Below are 21,784 nucleotides of genomic sequence, written 5' to 3'. Positions count from 1 at the left end.
GAATTAATTCCTGGTTGAACCAGAACAGATCTTTTAGAAAAACATCTAATCTTGATTTTAAAATGGTCAGTGACGGAGAATCCACCACCAGCTTGGTGTCAGGCTTCATGAGCCAGGGGAGCAAAGGGTGGCCCTGATCCCTGAGACTCCAAGTGGGCTTTGGAACCCATTAATGCCAATAGGCCAGACTGGGAGAATCGACCCTGCTTTCAACCTGTCGAGAGGTGCTGTGTTCCTAAAGATAAAGCACCATGGACCTTCCCACCCCAGCCAAAGTGTCAGTAGCCTTGCCTCTCTTTGCCAGAAGCTGGGAATGGGCGACAGGGGATGGATCACTTGATGATTCCCTGTTCTGTTCATTCCCTCTGGGGCACCTGGCCTTGGCCACTGTGGGAAGACAGGATACTGGGCTGGATGGACCTTTGGTCTGACCCAGTATGGCTGCTCTTATGCTCTGTTCAGTAAATCATCCCTGGTGCTCCACCAAAGCTTGCTCAACCATGGAGGAGTCCCCCTCAAAGGCAAGTAGGGAAGGAGGCAGGATCGGAATGTGCAGCCCATCTATCACCCCCTGCCCAGCCAGGGAAGCCCATTTCATTGACTCCATCTATGATTTCCTGCACACTGTCCAGTCACACTGCTGTGCAGCTGGACACGTTTACTGGCCTTGCGCACCTGGATGACAGTTACCCTCCTTGTGGCTTTTCCCAGCAGCAAACTCCTTGCCTGCCGCCCGATAGCAATGTGGGGCTGCAAGCTCCCACCTGGCTCTCAGCACCCATTTCCTCACAGTCAGGGCAGCTGCTGTCTCAGTGCCTGGGTGCTGCAGGGCCGGGGCGAGCCTGGCACATAGCTCCAGGGATGTGGCCTCCCATGTCCAAAGGTTCTGCTGGTCGGCCTAGTTCTGCATCACACCCCAAAGCCACCGCTCAGCGCCTGTTGGTCGGCAAATGCTTGTCGCGGCTGGACAATGTCTTTTGCTGCCCACTCATCCTCGGTACCATGACTCTGAGCACAGTGGGCTTGCAAATACAAGAGAATGCCTTGTCCCGGCCTTAAAATGGACACCAGAGCATTGCTGCTCAGTGCTGCGTCCATGGTTTCAGCAGTGCGGCTGAAAACAGAGCGAATAAGAGTAGATTATGGAATAGTACCACGGGATTTATGGGAATTCGACCCCACAGTCCCAAATTCCCTGTGAGGAGTGCGGATATCCCACAAGACACAGCCAAAATTCCCCACAAGGTGTCAGAAGGTGGCACAGGGGACACTGGGATGCCAGCCCACGGAGCCACACGTCTTTTGCAGCTACAATCTGATGCCATGTGAACGCCCTCTGCTGAAATAGCCTTGACAGTAGCCCTCTGTCGGCGGAACTGTTGCCATTTAAACTCTCTAGCATACACGAGGCCTAAATCACGCAGCGCCCCTGCTGCTGAGCCATGGGGCCCTGCTCAGGGCTGGTTCCTGCAGCCCTTCACCCGGGAGCTCTGCCTAACTACGGACGGCAGGATCTGGGGCTCAACGGCACAGCTAACCTTCACCAGAACCAAGGAAACATGCAGCTGGCCCCAAGGGCTCAGCTCTGGCCTGTGAGACTCGTGTCTCTTCCCTGCGCTCGTGGAGGGGCTGGGTGGTTCTCTGACGATTGGGGCAGGGCAAGAACCAGACTAAACTCTGACGTCACTGCTCTGGCCCGAGTCTGCCACTCCCACGCAGCTTCCAGAGGTTTTCGCTGACCAGGGCAATACGGGGCTGGAGTCAAACACACCGTGGCCGTGCCCTGAACAGAAACCACAGCACAGGCCCCTTGACAAAGTCTCGGTTCAGTTTAATTCAACAAATCCTGATACAAAATGGGCATTTACAGGTGTTCCTAGGAGGGGGTTTTACATCTGAGTCGCCATAAAACGTTCTGATTTTGCTGCTGCACGAGACACATTCGAGCAGAGCGTTGGGGCAGGTTGGGGAGCCCGTCGCCTTTCTCAAAGCCCACCTCCAGCCCGCACCTTTGGCTGAACTGGGGCAGGGAGACAGGGCAGCCGGCACCATGGGCAGGTGGGAACGAGGACACCTGGAGCCAGCCCCTTGCTACTTCCACCCTGACCTGCTGAGGGATCAAACGGGAGCCGGGCCGGACAGAGCCGGTGAGAAGGGGAGGGGCAAGTGGCAAGAGGTTTTCCTCCCCCTCTCCTGCAGGCACCTGCGGCCGATTGCTCTCTGGAGGCCTCAGTTATTTCATTGTAACTAACCTGGCGTCTGGCTCCCAGGGCTCTAGCCTGTCCTGTCTGACTCTTCATCAGGCGGCTCCCGGGCGGGAGCAGGTCTCACCCCGGGACCTGCCTCCCCGGCCCTCCGGCTCGGTCTCCTTAGCCCGTCGTCATCTCATCGCTGTGCATGCCGGAGGCGGCTGGAGCAACGCCACCACTGACCTCTGGGGGTGACGATGAGGAGTTCACGCCGGGACCCTGGCGCACTCAACAGCACGGGCTCCTCCCTGGCTTCGGGACCCATCGCCGGCCCATCGCTGCCAGCCAGTGACTCGCTCCCTGAACGATGCCTCTGCAGCCCACCCCCGATACAGGGATAAACCAGCGATGGGGAGGGTTTGCACTGGCCCTCAGAGACCACGTGGGACCCCACACACCCACCTTGGACCCACACCTGTGCCTTAGTGTCCGAGTACGGACATGGCAAGCCTGCGCTCCAGGCTCTGAGCGAATGTCTGACAGTTCCTCTCCTCTGCACCTCCCTCTGCCCCCGATGAGCTCTGCAGAGAGCCCCCAACCAGCTCTCCCTGCCCCTGATCCAGATCCCCCCACGGAGGGAGGGGCAGCTCCCTGGAGGAGGAGGAAACGAAGCTGACTCACCACGGCTGGGACGATGGGCGCCGGGGAGCTCCCGGCTTCTCTGCAGCTTATCAGAACCTGCTGGGGGCCTCTCACTTCTCTGCCCCCCTCCTCATGCCTGCTCCCACCCTGCCCCCTCAGCAACCTCGCCCTCCCACGCAGACCCCATTCACCCGCCCGCACACCTGCAGCTCAGCCACCCTCGCCAGCCCTTCTCCCGTCCGTTCCAGGGGAGATTCAGACGGGGGAGCTGGCTCTGGCCTGAGCGGGGCGCTGAAGATCTGCTGGGGGCTGCCGTGGGATCCCCCATGCCCAGGGGCTGGCGGGATGTAGTGGGGACACCTGTTGGAAGGGGGCAGGAGGGGAGATGTCCCCTCTGCCTAGTCCAGACACAGAACGACCTGCCGGGGCTCCGCAGTCAAGCCCTGAGCTGGTGCAGACACGGAGCGCTGTGACTCTTCTCTACCACCCCTGCGAGCGCGGGGCGGGGGATCTGCTGGGGCTGACACCCCTGGGGCTTTGCTCCCTGCCCCTTTCAGTGCGTGGCAGCCCCGTGTGCCCCACTCAGATCTCTCCCTCCTCCACAGGCACGGCGTGGGGACCACAGGGCAGTGCACTCGGCTCTCCCTCGGATTCCCTGGGCTCCCACGCTCGCCCGGCAGGGAGGCTCGGCCCCTGGCCACTCTCTGACGGGCCAGACCTGCGGATGGGGAAGTCGTTGTGTGCGAAGCACCCAGAGGAAAAGGGCTTTGAGCCCTTGCTGGCAACCAAGGTAAAAGGCAGCTAAAGATAAAATCAGGGAGCGGCTGAGCGGGCGTCTCGATGCGGCTCCGTCTGCACTCGCAGCTCGCGGGCCCAGAGAGGAGACACGATTCTTGGCTTGGAAGCGGGATCAAACCAGAACCAATCAGCGACAGGAGCCACGGAGCGAGCAGTTACAGAACTGCCCCTGGACTCTGCGCTCTGCATCCCGAGCCTCCGACTGTCCCCAGAGGTTTAACCCCAGAGCCAGGCCCAGCGGCCCTCTCCCTTGCTTGTGCCCCACAGCCCGGCCCTGCCCCTCAGGCCAAGCCTCCGTGGCTTCCAAGAGGGAGTCCCTTCTCCACAGTCTTCTTTGGGGGGGTCCTCACCCCCTTCTCACTCTCCGTCCGTGGCTTCGGTGGCTCTACAGCCTCTCGATGTCCCGGTACTTCTTGCGCAGGATGGAGACCTGGTCTTTGAAGAGGACAGGGTCCAGCCGCATCTGCGAATGGACGAGGGGCATGAAGCCGAACCAGCTGGCGAAGGAGTTCATACAGGCCTGGCGCTGGGCAAAGTGCTCCGGGTCGGCCCAGCGGGACGTCTTAGAGCCCTGGGGAGGGAAGGTGGGAGAGGGTCCTGAGCGCAAGAGGCAGGAGGTCACCAACCGTGCTGGAGCTCTGGGACGTCACTCAAACGCCCAGGGCACGGCAGCCTTGCAGGGATAACAGAGCCTGTTAGAGGAAGGGTGGCCCAGTGGGGGGCGCTAGACAGGGCCATAGGTGACCCAGCTTTAATTCCCTGTTCTGGTAAGTCTCTCTGCCTCAGTTTCCCCATGTGCACACAAGGGAGAACAGCACTTTCCTACCTCAGGGGGCTGTGGACAGAGATACAGCAAGGAGCTCAGAGGCTGCGGTGAAGGGGCCAGATACGAATCGTATCTAGACAGATTTCACTGAACAGCTGTGCAACGCACTGCCCACCACCCCCATCCCAGACACGGGGAACCAGGTGCAGCCAGGTGAGCTCACCCAGCAAACCAGCCCCCGCGCTGGGTGCAGAACCCAGGCGTCCTGACAACCAGCCCCAAACACATTCAGCACAATGCAGCCTGCCCGTCACCCCAGAAATCGGCCCTTCTGTTCAGCCGCGGGCTGCCTGGGCAGTAACTAATTCACCGGGTCTGAGAGCAGCACGAGTCGGGAAGGACCAGGAGCTGAGCTGGCTGAGGCTGTGGCCAGTGTTTTCAGCAGCAGCCTCCGATTTGGGGTGCCCGCTGGAGGCAGCTTGGGCCTGAGCCTCAGGTTCCGGTGGGTGCTCAGCTCCGCTGAGAATCAGGCCCCTGGTGCCCCCAGTCGGCACCCGGAAATCCGATGCCGCTTTGGAAAACGTAGCGACATTTCGATATGCCGCAAGCTCCGGCTCCGCAGCGGGTGGTGCAGGGCCGGGCCGGTGCTGCAAGGGGTCAGCGCAGGGACCCGAAAAGTAACGGCAGCAGAGGAGAGCTGGACTCTGAGCCCCGCGCCAGCCCCAAGCCCCTCCCCACCCAGCGGGGGAATCGCCCTCGTCCCAGGGCGCGCCGGGGCAGGGGCCGGGGCCGGGGCAGGGCTCTCTGCTGCACCAGGGAGGTTCTGGCTGGATCCCCTGCGCCAGTTGCCGGCTCCCCAGGCTGGCACCGGCTGAGGGCCACGCCGCAGTCAGCCTACGGGGGGTGCGCACCATGCACCAGTGAACCCTCTGGAGGAACAAGCAAGGCCCTAAGGCCAGAGTCTCAGCGGTATTTGGGCAGCTGGCTCTGACAGGCACCACGGGGAGTTAGGCGCCGGGATACCTTGGAGGGGCTGGGCCTGAGGGACTGCCCAGGGCACTGCATTCACGAAGGGGAGCAGGGCTGCGCTGTGCAGTGGGGAGGGCGGATGGGGATCAAAGCAGGGGGCAATGGAGCAACACCAGGGCCCTAGTGTCCTGACGGAGCTGGGGACCCGCTGGGACAGGGCAGGGGGACATAAGGAAGATGGTGGCTCCGCTCTTCACTTCCATCCCCCACGCAGACGGGCATGAACAGGGACTCCAGCTCCGAACCCCTCTGGGCACTGGGGACGTCAGGACGTTCCTGTTAACTGCTGGAAATGGCCCACCTTGATTATCACTACAAAAGGTTCCCCCCCGCCCCCCGCTCTCCTGCTGGTAATAGCTCATCTTAAGTGATCACTCTTCTTAAAGTGTGTATGATAAACACCCATTTTTTCATATTCTCTGGGTATATAAATCTCCTCACTGTATTTTCCACTGCACGCATCCGATGAAGTGAGCTGTAGCTCACGAAAGCTTATGCTCAAATAAATTGATTAGTCTCTAAGATGCCACAAGTACTCCTTTTCTTTTTGCAAATACAGACTAACACGGCTGCTACTCTGAAACCTGTCACAGTGCAGTGTAGACGTACCCTACTCAGCTCCGGGTTGCTCACTGGCCCTTCCCCGGCGGGTCTCTCACTCTTCAATGGCACGCTCACTCCAGGTCTGCTCCCCTGACTGGCCACAGGCTGCCCCCATAGCCCAGCCCAGTTCTTAGTCCTACGATGAAGGGGCCAGATACCGATTCTTAGTCCCCCGACCCTCGCAGCCATCCCCTCCACCTGGGGAGGTGGGTGAGGCCTGGCACAGGGGCAGCTGAGCCCCCGGCCCCCTTGAAGGGCCAGGGCTCTCTGTGCCGAGGGCCGTCCCCAATTCCATGCATTCGAGGCAGTTGGAAGAGGTGGGAAGCCAACCTGCTGCATCATGGTCTCCTTGTACTGCTTCTTCTGGGTGACTTTGATGGGCGGGAGCTTGGTGACTGCGGAAACCAGGAAGTTCATCAGGATGTCCTCGCAGTTGGCCATCTGGTCCACCATGCTGTGCAGGCTGCCCGGCAGGTAGAAGGTGTACAGGTAATGATAGTACCTGCCAAAGGAGAGGGCAAACAGGCAGCATTCAGCGAGTGCCGGGGGGAAGGGAGGGGGTTGTGAGAACCCAGGCCAAACTGGCCCTGGTGGGGCTCCTCCCAAGGCAACAGAGACACGCCAGCGATGGGTCTGGCCCATCGTCTTACCAAGAGTCATTCTGCCCAGAGATGCTCCTGGAGCTGCTAGCACGAGGGTGCAGCACATCAGGGAGACCTGCTCTGAGCGGGGAGAGAGGCGAGACCCGGCAAAGCCAGTGGCCTGTCTGCACCGGGGCTCCCCGTTAGCTGGGCGGGAGTGGCAATGGAGGGACAAGGCTTGCAAAGGGCGGGAGGTTACAGAGAAGTCTCTGCTCTCCGCCAGAGCCCTTGTTGGGGAGAGCTGAGGTTGCAGGGGTGTCCCCGGGGAGCCCCACTAGCACCCCACTGCTTCGCGGTAGTCTCTCTGTACGTTGGCCCCGCTGTACAGCAGCGCTCGTGGCTGGCGCCTGCAGGAGGCTGCCCGGTGCTCTGCCAGGCAGGGCGAACGTCTGTGCCTTGCCTGGCCAGCGGCACGTCGCACGCAGCCCCCAGCGCCGTGGGGTTTCCTGCCCGGAGCCGGGTTCCTGGCCGCGTGCACGGCCCCGGCTCACCGGTGGTAGAACGCCGCCCCCGTCAGCACCATGGAGTACTCGTTGGCCCATTTAGAGGTGTAGGCCCACCAGCCTTTGCTGCGGTCCCAGTAATGGCTCCGGGCTGGGTAACCCACGATGCGCTCCGGGAAGCTGCACCACACAGTGAAGGCAAAGTCAACCTGGAGGCCCCGATGGCAGGGGGCAGGTCGGGGGGGAGACGGGAAAGGAACGAAACCAGGATTAACAAGCCAGGCTCGGCACAGCAGCCCCAGCACTGACCCTGCCCCCCCGTCCGCGGCTAACACAGCTGCGTCCGCCCGGCCCGCGGTGTCCTGGGCCGAACCTCTGGCTGGGGCTCTGCCTAGCCCTGGGGGGCAGTGGCCTGGGAGCCTCAGCCTGCAGCCCCCCCTCCCCAAGCCGCCACATGGTGCCTCCAGGAGGGCGCCCAGCTCCCCTGCCCTGCTCTCGTGCTGGCTGTGACCGAGTCAGCCTGCCCCGGCTCCCCAGCTACAAATGCAGAAGGGGAAACACTGCACCCCCTGCCCCCTATTTCAGGGACCCGGTGTCTCCCCTTCCCCTGGCACACCCAGAGCCGGATCTGCCCCGTGCCCACGACAGGGACAGTCCCCCTGCCGGCCTTGGGGAGGTTTGGTGTCTGTAATTCCCCATCGGGTCGGGGAGAGTGCGGGGGGGAAACCTGGCCCGTTCTCTTGTGAACCACACAGCAGGCTCTACGAAGAAGGCCTGACAGCAGTGCCCAGCACACAGGGCCGGCCAGGGGGCAGCTGGGAACCGGGGCTGCATGGAAGCAGCCACGCACCCAGCGCCAACCTCTCCTGCCCCTGAGGGTCCAGGCTGCGTTATTCACCGAGAACCCAGCCAAACGGCACCGGACCCCGACTCTTCTGCTGGGTAAAAAACAGCTGTGTGACCCCCACGGATGGGCCTGATCCGCACGGCCCGTCCCTGGCACAGCGCCCCCTGCTGGAGCAGAGCCGTTTATGCATGGCCAGAGGAGCCCTGCCGCGATCAGCTTTCATAAGGTCGCCCATCACCACGGCATCAGAGCACTTCTCCGGCCCCTGCTTGGGCATGGAGTTGAAATTTCTGCTTTCCCCAGGCCCAGGCCGTTCCCAAATGCTGTTTCCTTTTGCATCCCAGTGTCTGACCTGCTGTGAGTAGCCGATGACCAGCGTGGGACATGGCCAGGTGCAGCTCGGGCAGATGCTGTGTGAGTGTCCAGTACACGGCTCTGTCGCTGCACCGCAGGGCCCTCCAGACCTACCCCAGCCCCCCCGCTCCGCCGGTGCCCCTCCTCCCACCTCTCCCGCTCGACTGAAGCTGCCCCAAGCCAGCCCCTGGGGCTATCCGAGCCCTGGACCCTGCCCCCCCAGCTATGAGATGTGCCCCCGTCCTGCAAGGAGGGACAATGGGGATTATTGGACCCCCCCGTTGCCCTCACCTCATTGGTTGATAGGACAGTGTCTTCATCCAGGCTCAGCACGGCGTCCGTCCGGATGAGGTCGTAGGGGAAGAAACGGCTGCTCATGGTCTGTGCAAAGAGAAAGCAATTGAACCCCAGCCAGCCACGTGCCCCCCCCAGCCACTGTGACCACGCCCCCTAATCCCAGCAAGCCACCCCCCAAATCCCAGCCACTGCGACCACACACCCCCAAACTCCAGCCAGTGCGACCACACCCTCCCACCCCCAAACCGCAGCCACTGTGACCACGCCCCCTAATCCCAGCAAGCCACCCCCCAAATCCCAGCCACTGCGACCACACACCCCCAAACTCCAGCCAGTGCGACCACACCCTCCCACCCCCAAACCGCAGCCACTGTGACCACGCCCCCTAATCCCAGCAAGCCACCCCTCAAACACCGTCCACTGTGACCACACACCCCCAAACCCCAGCCACTGCAACCACACACCCCCAAGCCCAAACCCCAGCCACTGCGACCATGCACCCCCAAACCCAAGCCACTGCGACCACGCACCCCTACCCCCAAACCCCAGCCACTGTGACCACACCCCCTAATCCCCAAGCCACCCCCCAAACACCGGCCACTGCGACCACACACCCCCACCCCCAAATCCCAGCCACTGCGACCACACTCCCTAATCCCAGCAAGCCACCCCCCAAACACCGGCCACTGCGACCACACACCCCCAAACCCCGGCCACTGCGACCACGCACCCCCACACCCAAATCCCAGCCACTGCGACCATGCACCCCCAACCCCCAAACCCCAGCAGTGCGACCACACACCCCCACTCCCAAACCCCAGCCACTGCAACCCCCACCCCCAAACCCAGCCACTGCTCTCCTCCCTGCCCTCCCACCTCCAGCAGTGCCGCAGCCCCGGGGCCCCCCTACCTTGTGTTCCCCTTCCACGACGCTGAAGGGCACAGGGACGGACGGCCACCGGCTCCTCGGGGGCGGGGGCTTCTCGCAGCTCCACAGCACCACGATCTGCAGCGGTGACAGGCGGGGCCGGGTTACGGCCCCGACCAGCCCCAGACTCAGACCTTTGCCAACCGTCAGCCACGGCCAGCCAGCACCACCGGCCTCGGCCACCCCAAGGCCAGAGCCGGGGCTACCATCACGCCGGTCAGCACGGTGCATGGCCCGAGCAGAGACGCCCATGGGGACAGCACCTCAGCCAGACCCACCCAGGGCCCCGGAGGGACGGGTCTGGACTGACCCTGCCACCCATCCCCCATCCCCGGAATGGCCTTGACCGAACCCACCGCCCAGCCCCCATCCCCGGAACAGCCTTGACCGAACCCACCACCCAGCCCCCATCCCCGGAACAGCCTTGACCGACACCGCCGCCCATCCCCCATCCCCGGAACAGGCCTGACCGACCCCACCGCCCAGCCCCAATCCCCGGAACGGCCTTGACCGAACCCACCACCCAGCCCCCAGGCCCGGAACAGCCTTGACCGACACCGCCGCCCATCCCCCATCCCCGGAACAGGCCTGACCGACCCCACCGCCCAGCCCCCATCCCCGGAACAGCCTTCACCAACCCCGCCGCCCATCCCCCATCCCCGGAACGGCCTTGACCAAATCCACCGCCCAGCCCCCATCCCCGGAACGGCCTTGACCGACCCCCTCCGCCCATCCCCCATCTCCGGAACGGCCCTGACCGACCCCGCCACCCATCCCCCATCCCCGGTACGGCCTGGACCCATCCCCTACCACTCTGCCTCCATCCCCGGAACGGCCTGGACTCGCTCCCCGTGGTTTCCTCTCCCAGCCCCACCCTGGGGTGCAGAGGCACAGCTCCCACTGTGGCTGGCCAGGGGCTTGTTCAGGGATCAGCCCAGAGGCCCAGGCCCAAGGGACCGGGAGGAGGAGCGTCCCCTGGCAGGTGGGCCCGTACCTGGGTACAATACTTGGACTTGGCCACCGCGAGGATGAGTCTGACGATGGGCTGGGACTGCGAGAGCAGCGGCGACGCGGCCTGGATGACGGCGGTGAACTCCTTGGCTGGGCTGCGCCCTGCAACGACACACGGCCCGGCTCGGACTGGCCCGGGCGCTCTCCGGCCAAGCTGAGGGGCAAGGGGCCCACGGCAGCCAGGCGGGGAAGGGGAACAGCCCGGGCGGGGCCAGCAGCTGGGCAGGGCTGGGGCGGAGATGATGCACAGAGGAGTTCATAGCGCTCTCGGGGCCTGGCCGTGGGGGACGGGGAATAGCCAAGGGGGCCGCAGCATCGCTGGCTCTGTGCGCTCAGGAGTCAGCCCCCACAATCAGGAGATTGGCTTCAAAATCCCGAGATTTAAAACAATCCTCAGCGCTGGGCTGGGCTCTGCGCCCCCTGCTCTCTCAGCCGGAGCGGTCGGGCTGTCAAGCTCTTCTTTCACCCCCCAAGGCGTCTTTACCAGAGGTCACTCTTTACCAGAGACATCCTTTCTCCCAAGTGTTGGCTGGGCAATGGATGGGTGATAAAAACCAAGTCTGGACCAATCCGACTAAAACCCCTTCCCCTCCCAATCACTCGGCCTTCACTCTCCTGTGATGCCCGTAGAGTTCCAGCTAGACAAGACCTGGCTTTCTAGTGGAAACGAAGCAGGAAAAAAGACTTTCTGGTCTTCTTCATATGTCAGCGGAAAAAGGGAAAATTCATAAAATCTGAAAACAAAACTAACCCCCTCCCAGAAAAGGTCTGATTCTGAAAAGGGAGCATGCCAGGGACTCACCGATGTCCAACAGGAATGTCACTAGTGCCATAGATTTTATGTGGAAGGTGCCCACATACTAGGGTGATGGGCCACATGATTAAACCGTAAGATAGACACAGCACACAAAAAAGGCAGGCCCCTATTTTTGCCTCCCTTTGATGGGCTGGTTTAGAAATAAGAATGGAAATTTTAAGCGTGATCCTGAAACAAACCAGGAGCCTCCATGCTGGGAATCAGAGAGTGACACCAGGCACATCCTGGGTTTGAACCCAGGACCTTCCGCATCAGACCTCTGCCACTTTAGCTAAAGGAGTAACACCATTCACTGGACCGGCAACTCGAGGGGGATGTGGCGCCACTGTACAAGTTCTAACCCCAACCCCGGGGCTGATGCAGGGTTAGGTGCGGCCGGGAGGTCAGTGTCTCTGCAAAGTGCATCAGTGAGCTGGTGGAAGGGCCGATCTCCACCAGGCGGAGACGCCAGCAAACCGTGCTCTCCAGAGATCCCTGCAGGAAACAATCCCCTCCCGTAAATCCGCAGCCTGCCACCAGCTGAGCAGCCCCCACTCCAGGCGGGGATGGCCAGCAGCTGCAGGGTAGGAAGGGAGATAAAGGGAACAGCAAGAAAGGAATGGTAGGAAGGGGAGCAAGTCAGTATGAAGGGCACCTGGGACTGGGGTAGCAGGGGGGATTGAGGGGCATTAGCAGAGCTGGATGTGGGGAGCCCAGGCCTGGGATAACAGAGGTTGTGGGCCAGGATTGAGGGGCACTGGCAGAGATGGGGGGAGCCCATGGCTGGGATAACATGGGGAGGCTGCGGGTCAGGAATGAGGGGGCCAGCGGAGCTGTGTATGGGGAGCCCAGGGCTGGGATGACTGGGAGGGCGGCACACTGGGACTAAGGGGGCTGGCAGAGCTGGACACTGTAAAATGGGCCAGATCCATTGGCACCGGCACCACGGGGCCCGTGACCGCCCCTCCCACCCGGCGCTCTAGGGTGGGGCTAACTGAGGAGTGAGTCTCCAGCCGGCTCCTCCCAAGCCATCAGCGGGAAAAGCCCGTTTGCCACAGGCTGGGCTGGAACAGCAGGGGGCGCTGCAGGTTCAGGATCCCGGAGCAGCGGCAGAGCTGTGTGCGTGACCCACTGGTCTTCCCCCTCCGATGCCCCGTCCTGACCAGCAGCCCCCCCTTCACCCCGCTATCGCTGTCCTGGCCGCTCCCGAGCGAACCCCACCCGCTGTAACTCACTGCACCAAAGCATGAGGGCACCACGGCCCCTCCAGGAGAAATATCCAGGAACCCTGCATATTCTGCCCAGCCCACGGGCTGTTACTCCGTCGGGAGCTCCCAGCCCAGCCTGGGCGACCAGGGACTCCAGGGCCAGCTCCGACGCCTCGCCGGGCCTGAGGCCCCCCGGGGCCCATTCCCAGAGCCGGGCCCCTCCCCATCGCTGCCACCTACCCAGGGCGCAGTAGTAGAAGGGGAAGTCGGCGAGGCTGGTGGAGAACTGGGGGAGCGCGTAGAGCCCGCCCGGCTGCGCGTTCCACATCACGTGGTTCCTGCTGATGTGCGCCTGGATTCGGTCCTGGATGATCTGAAAACGACGAGGGGACCGGGGGAGCCGCGTTACTGACCCTGGGCTGGGCCCTGCGAGGCTCAGCCGTGGACGCTGCACTGCCCCGGCCTCCGGCCCTGCCCCATATACCCCGGGGCGGGAACCAGCAGGCCGGGCCACACACCACAGCAATCTCTGCTAGCGGCTGGAGGGCTGGGCTCCTGCCCCGCACTGGGTTTGTCTAGGTTAGGAGAAGAGGTGGGTTATGCTGGGGCTAGCGAACACGTGTCACCTGGCCCCAGCGCAGCCGCGACCTTTCCCCAGTGTAGACGCAGGTTAACCCCTCTCGTCACCAGTCGACTGGGCAAGGTTGATCCTAGAGGGGTCTAGGCTGGAGGGGAGGCCAGCTGGTGTCGATCAGCCGCTGGACGCCAAGGGACCGAGTCGGAGCAGCGAGAGTTGGGGATTCAAGGCCCTGCGGAGAGCTGGCAGCAGGCTCTGTGCTCACCATCGTGCCCCGGGGACCAGACACACACCATGAACAATTCAACGTGCCCCATGGCCCGGGACACCTTACCCAGCGCCGCGGAGGGGAGAGTGTCCGGGGCAACGGGTGAGGCTCCCACGCCAGGGAGCAAGGCTGGGCTCTGCACTGGAGAGAGGCGTCCCCAGCACCCACCCTAACTCTGCGGGGGTTGGGGGAGCTGCTGCATTGCTCCAAGGGTTGCCCCATAATTCAGGGCTCCCCATGCTTTCATTTCGCTCTAACGGGCCTGCAGATGAGTGGCCACCTCACTGCGCCCCCTGGTGGCTGCGCCTCAGTTTCCCTTCGTGGATCCCGAATAAACTCCCGCTGGGGCGTTTCCAGTCCAACCCAACAGCCAGGCTTAGGGGCTGGTTTATCAACTCGACAACCAAAATGAAACAAACGTCTCCTCTCCAGAGCAAACCTGCTCCATCTGCATGTCAAAGGGGTTTGTTCAGCCTGCCTTGAGCTCCCCAAGACGGCTCCTGCACTGGGTACCTGAGACTCCTCCAGGCGGCAGCACCCCGGGGCAGCAGATGCTGGGCTGAGCCCCCTCATTTGACGTAACAGGCCCAGGCGTTGTTAACAAGCCTCTCTAGAGGTGGGTCCATGAGGCCGGTGTAGCTGTGCTGAGCCAGCTTTCATTAGCCAGCACGGGCAGCAGCAGCAGGGCAGACGTGGTGGCCTGGGCTAGCCGCCGAGTGCCAGCCCACCTGGGACTGATCTGTACACGTCTGTCTTAGGCACTTCCAAGGCGCCCATCACCATGGTATCTGAGCACCTCTCAGCCCCCTGTGAGGCAGGACGGCACTATGATCCCCAGCTCACGACTGGGCGAGCGTCACAAGTGGAGTCTGGGGCAGAACCCAGGACGCCTGAGCCCCAGGGGCATGCCCTAACCACTGGGCCAGCCTTCCTCTCTTCCTCGGTGGGCTAAGGGACTTGCTGAGGGTCACACTGGGTGGCTGGGGAGCGGGAATCGAACCCGGGTCTCCCAGATCTCCAAACTGCTGCACAGCCACGGTCAGGCTGGCAGCGAGCGACGGTTACTGCTCACTGGGCCATGCTCGCTTGAGCCACTGGGCCCTTGTCGTCCGCCCAGTTCCGGCTGGCCCCGCTCCCTGTTGTGTCTACATGGAGCTCTGTGGGCCTGGGCCTGCGTCTCTCACTGAAAGGTCTGTACCGCACCCGGCACAAGGCCCCAAGCCCCCACTGAGATCTGCCGGTGCAGGGCCCCAGCCGAGCGGGAGCCGTTACACAGGGCCAAGGGCTCTGATGACATCTTGGTGCAGCCGAGACGAACTAGCCGGGATATGGCCACATGCCAGATTGAGGAGCCCACCCTGAGGCCTGGGGTTGGGGGCCAGAGGTGGCCCTAGCCTATGACAGGGTGTAGCCATGGCAGCTACCAACTAACCAAGGTCCCACCACCGCCCGGCCCCCTGTGCCGGTTCCTTAGCCAGTCGTGCGGATCCAGCCTGGCCTCTCCCAGCCCGGCGGTAACACCACGGCCTGGTACCCTGATCTCCCTGGGCACCTGATGCTCCAGGCGGTGACCACACCAGCTGGGTTGGCAGCTGCTGGGGACCTTTTCTGCACTGCTGAGAAGCTGCAAAGTTCCTTCCTAGGGCCACTGAGCCCCCGCAGTGCAGCCCGGGCCCCCAACTGCCCGATGAATGAAGCACAGAGATAACCGGCCTGTAGCGGCCTTCGCACTCCCCGAGGAGCCCTCTCCCCTCCCGCCTCGGACCAGACCGCATCCCAGCTAGCCACCGCCGGCCTCACCCGCCTCTCGCTGGGCCAGGGCGAGCTTGGGAGAGGCATAGAACAGCCCAGCAACTCTTCAGAGAGTGTGGGCTGGGCCCAGGGCGCTGCGTCTCTCCTGGTTCTGCCGCTGACCCCAGGCGGCCCTGAGCAAGTCACTCTGTGCCTCAGTTTCCCCACCGGCACAATGGGGATGATGAGGAGGCTTTATTCATTCATGTGTGGCAGAACTTGGGATGGGAGAGGTTAGACAAGGGCCTGGCCTCCTTGTCTCCTTCCAGTGCCCTGGCTGGAGAGAACAGCTGCATTTCTGGTGCACCTCTGTGACGTTATTGACTTGAACTGGGACTGTATAGAACATTGTTGCAACCAAGGTCCTGTAGTGGGACCAAATCTTGTATAAAGGGGGTCAAATAAGGTTTCTCAGACAAGGTTATGGTTTGCTGGTTAGGATTATGCTATCTGTTTGCATGTATCATTTTTGTATTTAAAGTTATAAGTATTGGCTCTAGACTGTCTGTATTTCAAACTTGTGCTCTGCTTCTGGGGGACACCCCAGACAAGTTGGTGTCAGCTCTGCCTAGCCTGCTGGATGGCCCATTAAGGACCATCAGCGACACAACTGACCCACTGAGAGAAGGCAGACACGCCTGGGGACTCAGCCAGGTGTGCAGGGACCTGCCTAGGGACCGAAGGCTGAGGTGTTTCCAGGCCATGTGAGGGGCAGCTTGTCCTTGGGACACAGAAAGAGACACCACATGGGAAGAGACTATAAAAAGCTGCTGCAGCTCCTCCATCTGGTCTTCAATCCTGCTTCCTATCTCTGGAGGGACTTGGCTACAGACGGAAGCTCTGAACCAAGGACTGAATGACCCCTCCCAGCTGGGGACGTTCTCCAGAGACTTGATCTGAACCTGCCATTTATTCCATCACAGCCGCAAGCCTGAACCAAGCACTCTGCCATCGCTGTGTGTCAGTGATTCCATTGAACCCATTCTAGCTCTCATCTCTATCTTTTCCTTTTATGAATAAACCTTTAGATTTTAGATTCTAAAGGATTGGCAACAGCGTGATTTGTGGGTAAGATCTGATTTGTTTATTGACCTGGGTCTGGGGCTTGGGCCTTTGGGATCGAGAGAATTGGGGTATTGGTTTTCATAACTATTCATCCCCATAACGAGTGGCTCTGGTAGTGATTCTGGGAAACTGGAGTGTCTAAGGGAATTGCTTGTGTGACTTGTGGTCAGCCAGTGGGGTGAGACCAAAGTCTGCTCTGTTGGGCTGGTTGGGTTTGCCTTGGTGTGCACAGAAACCCCAGCCTTGGGCTGGAACTGCCCTGCTTCAAGCAATTTGTCCTGAATTGGCACTCTCCATGGGGTCCCGCCAGAACCAGCCTTGTTACAACCTCCCACCCCAGAGGATCCCAATGTGCTTTTCAGACAGCTTGCACTGCTGGGTTCAGGCCAGAAAATCCACAAGCCAGAAAATCCACAGCAGGGTCTGAGACCTGGCCACCTCTGTCCTGGCTCCCCAAGGCCCTGCCCAAGCCTCCACACCAGGAGCTATGGAGCGGTGCCCTGGGGCAGGGGCACATGGCTGCATGAACTCCCCTGTACGCAGGTGGTGCCTCCAGGGGTTTGTCGTTACTGCTACACAACCTCATCACCGAAACCTCAGCTTGAGCTGTCCCCTGAGCTTGGCTGCTCTAGAATATTTCCCCGCAGGGATCGCCTAGCCCCCCTCCGAGACACTCGACCCATCTGACAGCCAGGGCTGCAGCTCATAGGAGCCACTTGTTCCGACGGCCAGGATGAGTCAGCAGATGAGCTCTGCACCTCCACACAGGTCACAGATCCTCACCTGGGTGGCAGCTCCCTTGACCCAGCAGCGGTGTATCAGCACTGCCGACCCCTCTTCCTCTCTGAGAGTAAGCTCAGAGGACGTAGGAGAGATGTAAGCAGCGCCTAGGTCTCGGGCAGACCCTAAATGCCTTCCACCATGCTCCAAGGGGAAGGAGCAAGGTGCCGGGACATCCTCTCCTCCCCGCTGAGCGTCTCGTTCTCCCACTCAAGCCAATATCCTGCCCTCCTCCATGATCCGGTGAACCAACCAGACCCGCTGTCTCCCCCACCAGCCCTTCCCCCATCCTGAGTGAGGGGACAATGGCTGTAACCGAGGAGCCCACAAAGCCGGGAGTACTCGCCTCGAGGGTCGTCAGCACGATTTTCTCTACCGAGGAGAAATAGGTCTCCCACAGGAACTGGGTCTGCTGCCGGAGCGCCAGGACTCTGTCGTGGTCTATGGAGCGGGTTATCGACGGGATCTGGAAGAGAGCCGGGTGGGGGGGGTGAGGGAAGGTCGGTGGTGGGCTAAGATGACCCCCAGAGCCTCCCCGCAGAGCCAGGGACGGGGCCAGCTGGCCGGGGTCTCTCTTGGGTAAGTGCAGCTCTGGGGACACAGGCTGGTGTGGGGCGGGAGGGCTCAGCAGCCAATGCCCCGAGATGGCCAGGGAATCTGACCCTGGCTGGGGGAGCTGAGCCCTTGAAGATCTGGCCCACAGAGTCGACGATCACACTTTGTACCATTCACGGGGTGGCCGCCCACGACTGGTCTTATTGTGCCCATTTCACAGAGAGGAAAAGGGAGGCCCAGGGTGGGCAGGCGCTGAGCGACCTGAACCTGCCCCGTGAGTCGGGGCGGAGATGGGAACAGGACTATCCGGAGCCATGCCCCAGCCCTGGGTCCTGCTGCCCCAGATACATGCCCCGGCTCCGGCAGCAGGCTGGGTTTGGGGTGGGACAGCCGCCCCGCCCCCTATACTGCTCTCGGACCCCCGCATGGCCTGGGGACGGTGCCACATTCCCAGGAGTTCGGGCTGGAATAGTCGCAGGGGCCTGGCAGGGGCCCGAAGGGGGGGAGGGGTGTCCCCCAAGAGAGGGCCCAGCCGGCCAGTGGGGAGGGGCACAATTTCTAAGCCAGTGTAAGGGCAGCATTAATCTGGCTGGCCCAATGCAAGCAGGAGCTTGGCATGTTTCACCTGCATGCAGCTCTGCCGGTGCCCCCCAATCCCGACCCATAGCCCCCTGCTACCCCAGCCCTGGGCTCCCCTCCCCCAGCTCTGCCAGTGCCCCCCAATCCCGACCCACAGCCCCCTGCTGCCCCAGCCCTGGGCTCCCCTTCCCCAGATCTGCCGGTGCCCCCAATCCCACCTCACAGCCCCCTGCTACCCCAGCCCTGGGCTCCCCTCCCCTATCTCTGCCGGTGCCTCTGGGGCAGAGAGCTCAGAGGGCAGAGCTGGGATTGTAGGACCCCTCTGTGCCTTGGTGCCAAGGAAGCTAGAAGCCAGGCCTGGCTGAGCGCCAGTCACTGAGGTGCCCCGCAGGTCTCCATGATGCTGGTCTGGGTGCAAGCCCAGCCTGGCACTGCCCTTTGGCACCAGAGCCAGGTCCCTTTCCCCCAGGGTTGGGGGGGACGCACAGCGCCCAATCCTGCCTCCTTCACACGCTGCTTCTCGCTCCTGCTCTCCTCGGAAAGGGTGGGCCCTGAGGAGCGGGCAGCTGGGGGCTGCAGTTGATGGGGGTGCTGGGGGGTTTAGGGCTCCCGCTGCAGGGAGGAAGCGGGGGGAGTCTCATTAGTGCCCCATGCAGCTCACTGTGGTTCTGGTCCCCACCTCACCCCCCCGGCCAGACCCCGGCGTCAGGCCCACGGAGCCGTGAGCAGGGGCGGCCTTCCTGCCACGCGGGTGGGGGGTGTCTCAGAGGGGCCGGGGAGTCAGGCGGCCCCCCCCAGGATGTGCAGCGAGCACGTGGCCCCTACCTGGAGGAGGAGTCTCTCGTCCCCAATGATGGCAGCTTTGTTCCAGTCGATGACCTCGGAGAAGGGCAGCTCCCAGCCGTTGCTCAGAAGCACGGGGATGCAGGCGGCCTGCGAAGGGGGGACAGGGCGGGGTGAGCCAGGCAGGGGTGTGCGTCCGTCTGTCCGTCCTGCGGCGGGCACACACAGCAGCCGGGCCAGACGGCGCCATGCTTTGCTGGACGCCACGTGGCTGGGCACCGGGGCGGGGGAGCAGCCCAGGGGTGTCGGGCAGAGGAGGAGGCCTGGCACGGGGCCTGGCTTACCTGGAGAGCTTCAAGGAACCGGAAGGACCCCAAGCGCCGGCCCCGCGGCACCAGGCAGAAGCTGGAGTTTTGCATCAGCTCCTGGGAATCGTACCTGCGGGGCGGGGAGACAGGAGTCAGGCGCCGGCTGGAGCTGAGCCCACACGCAGGGGTTTGACGAGCTCGGCCGGTCCCAGCTGGCGTGACTCAGGCAGGGCTCCACGTCCTCGTGCTGCCCCCCCAACCCAGAGCCCTCGCACGCTGCCCCTGAACCCAGAGCCCTCGCACTCTGCCCCCCAACCCAGAGCCCTCGCACGCTGCCCCCTGAATACAGAGTCCTTGCACGCTGCCCCCCCAACCCAGAGCCCTCGCACACTGCCCCTGAACCCAGAGCCCTCGCACTCTGCCCCCCAACCCAGAGCCCTCGCACTCTGCCCCCTGAACCCAGAGTCCTTGCACGCTGCCCCCAGAACCCAGAGCCTTCGCACGCTGCCCCCCGAACCCAGAGCCCTCGCACACTGCCCCCTGAACCCAGAGCCCTCGCACACTTCCCCCCAACCCAGAGTTCTTGCACGCTGCCACCCTGCCCTGAGCAAAACACCTGCCCCCTGGAGCCCAGCTCCTCTTACTCCCCAGCCCCACGCAATGGAGGGGCCATGGGGCCCTGGAGACAGTCCAGGTCTGTTTCTCAACCCTGTCGGGGGAGTTCAACTTGCTTTGCTCCTTTCACCATCAACAAGCTGGGGGGCCGGGGCCCAGCCCTTTACACCTGTGACCCCACAGCCGATGGGTGGGAGAGGCCAGCCAGCCGAGTCGGGCATTTGGGGCATGACGTCACCAACACGAGGGCAGTGGGGGCCGGAGGTTCCAGGGGACTGGGCTGCAGCTGAGCTAAAGAAGTAACTCCCATCAGCTGGCAGCAATAGTGGGCTGTTACCTCCTACTTGAGCCAGCCCCTAGGTTAGGGTACAACATGCACTGGGCAAGTGCGTTACTCTGAGACCTCATCCAAATTCCTCCCGGCAATGGCAATAACAAGCCGCTTCTCTCTTGGGCCCAGCCCGAGGGAACAGAGGCAGGAGTCACAGAATGAAGCCCCCTGGCCTGTGTGCCATGCTGGAGGTCAGATGGTTCTCAGCCTTCCCAGATGCCTGTCTCCCTTTCAGGAGGCTGATTTGTCTTGTTTACCCCAAGTTTCACCTCACTTAAAAACAACTTCTTCACAAAATGAGACATACAAATACAAAAGTGTCCCAGCCCACTTGTGCTGATGAATTGCCGACTTCCTCATTTGTCTGTAGAACTTTTAGTTTGTCCTGACTTCCCTAGCGCTTTTTATGTAGCCTATTGTAAAGCTGGGCAAATCTCCAGGTGAGCTGATGTGCCCCCTGGACGAGCTCTGCATGTCCTAGGGGTCCACGTACCCCGGTTGAGAACAGCTGGTCTGGATGATCCTTAAACCCTTCTTGCCTGAAACTCAGTGACAGACTTGGCCTGTGTTTTACGGAGCCCCCGCAGAGGCTTCCCAGGTCCTCTCAGCAAGTCTGCAAAGCCTTGTGTTAGCAACACAAGATGCAGCCAGGGCAATTTGAATCCTCCCACCCCATTTATCGTTTGCTAAAGAATATGGGCTCCCAGCACCAATGATACCCTTATTGGCTCAGCAGGGCAGTAGCCCAGGGACTAAAGCCCCTCTGTTCCCATTTGCAGAGACCTGTCCCCCGTGGGCAGCCTCCGCACTCTGGGCCCCCCCGTAATTCAGCCTTAAGTGGGCTAGAAACATCCCTGGGAATTGGGAGCCCAACCCCACTGCTGCCCGCGGGCTGCTTTTCTCCAGGCTCACAAGAGAGGCAGCCGAGTCAGTAAGAGGCGACCCAGGCTAACTTAACAGCGACTCCCCGATCCCATCGGATAGGGGAGGGTTTCCATAGGCAGTGGGGTGATGCTCAGACAAGAGTCATCTCCGAGGCAGGGCCAGCGAGAGAGGGAGCAGGCAGGAGGGTGCAGCTTTGCTAGCCAGGCCACCAGCCACCAGGTGATTGTCTCGGGGTCCCGGGACCTCCCCCCTCCCGGGGTTTGACAGGGCCAGGCTCATCTAATCATGTTTCCAAGGCACTTTAGGATCTTCTGCCCCCCTCAAAACCCTCGCCCAACGCTTCCGCAGTTTGGCCCACGTTGGCCTCACCATGACTCTTCGACCATCCCTGTGAAGGTCATCACCGAACAGGTCACTGACTCCATTTGAGGCTAACCGATTTATTTGGGCATAAGCTTTCGTAGGTAAAAAACCCACTTCTTCAGCTGCATCTGAAGAAGTGGTTTTTTACCCATGAAAGCTTATGCCCAAATAAATCTGTTAGTCTTTAAGGTGCCTCTGGACTCCGTGTTGTTTTTGTGGATACAGACTAACACGGCTACCCCCTAATACTTGACTCCATTTCGTGCCATTCATGCATCAGCCAGACACAAGTTACGGGGCGCAGCATGCATGTAACCGGGTTAGCACCTCTG

General features: G+C 61.9%; 1 protein-coding gene across 1 annotated transcript; it reads right to left on the bottom strand.

Moving 5' to 3' along the window:
• Nucleotides 1-103: 103 nt before the first annotated feature.
• On the bottom strand, nucleotides 104-21,490 carry LOC102940753 (exostosin-1-like). Its single transcript, XM_043541911.1, has 11 exons — nucleotides 21,459-21,490; nucleotides 19,295-19,427; nucleotides 18,993-19,100; nucleotides 17,380-17,499; nucleotides 12,793-12,925; nucleotides 10,532-10,650; nucleotides 9,520-9,615; nucleotides 8,604-8,693; nucleotides 7,160-7,320; nucleotides 6,358-6,529; nucleotides 104-4,200 (listed from the first exon to the last, which is right to left on the bottom strand). The coding sequence occupies exons 1-11, from the start codon at nucleotides 21,488-21,490 to the stop codon at nucleotides 4,015-4,017; spliced, it is 1,350 nt and encodes a 449-aa protein (XP_043397846.1). The 3' UTR covers nucleotides 104-4,014.
• Nucleotides 21,491-21,784: the final 294 nt, after the last annotated feature.

Source organism: Chelonia mydas, chromosome 3 (genome assembly GCF_015237465.2).
Source record: "Chelonia mydas isolate rCheMyd1 chromosome 3, rCheMyd1.pri.v2, whole genome shotgun sequence".
NCBI classification, from domain to species: domain Eukaryota; kingdom Metazoa; phylum Chordata; order Testudines; family Cheloniidae; genus Chelonia; species Chelonia mydas.
The sequence above is the reverse complement of the archived record's forward strand: the minus strand, read 5'-3'. Positions and strand labels throughout refer to the sequence as shown.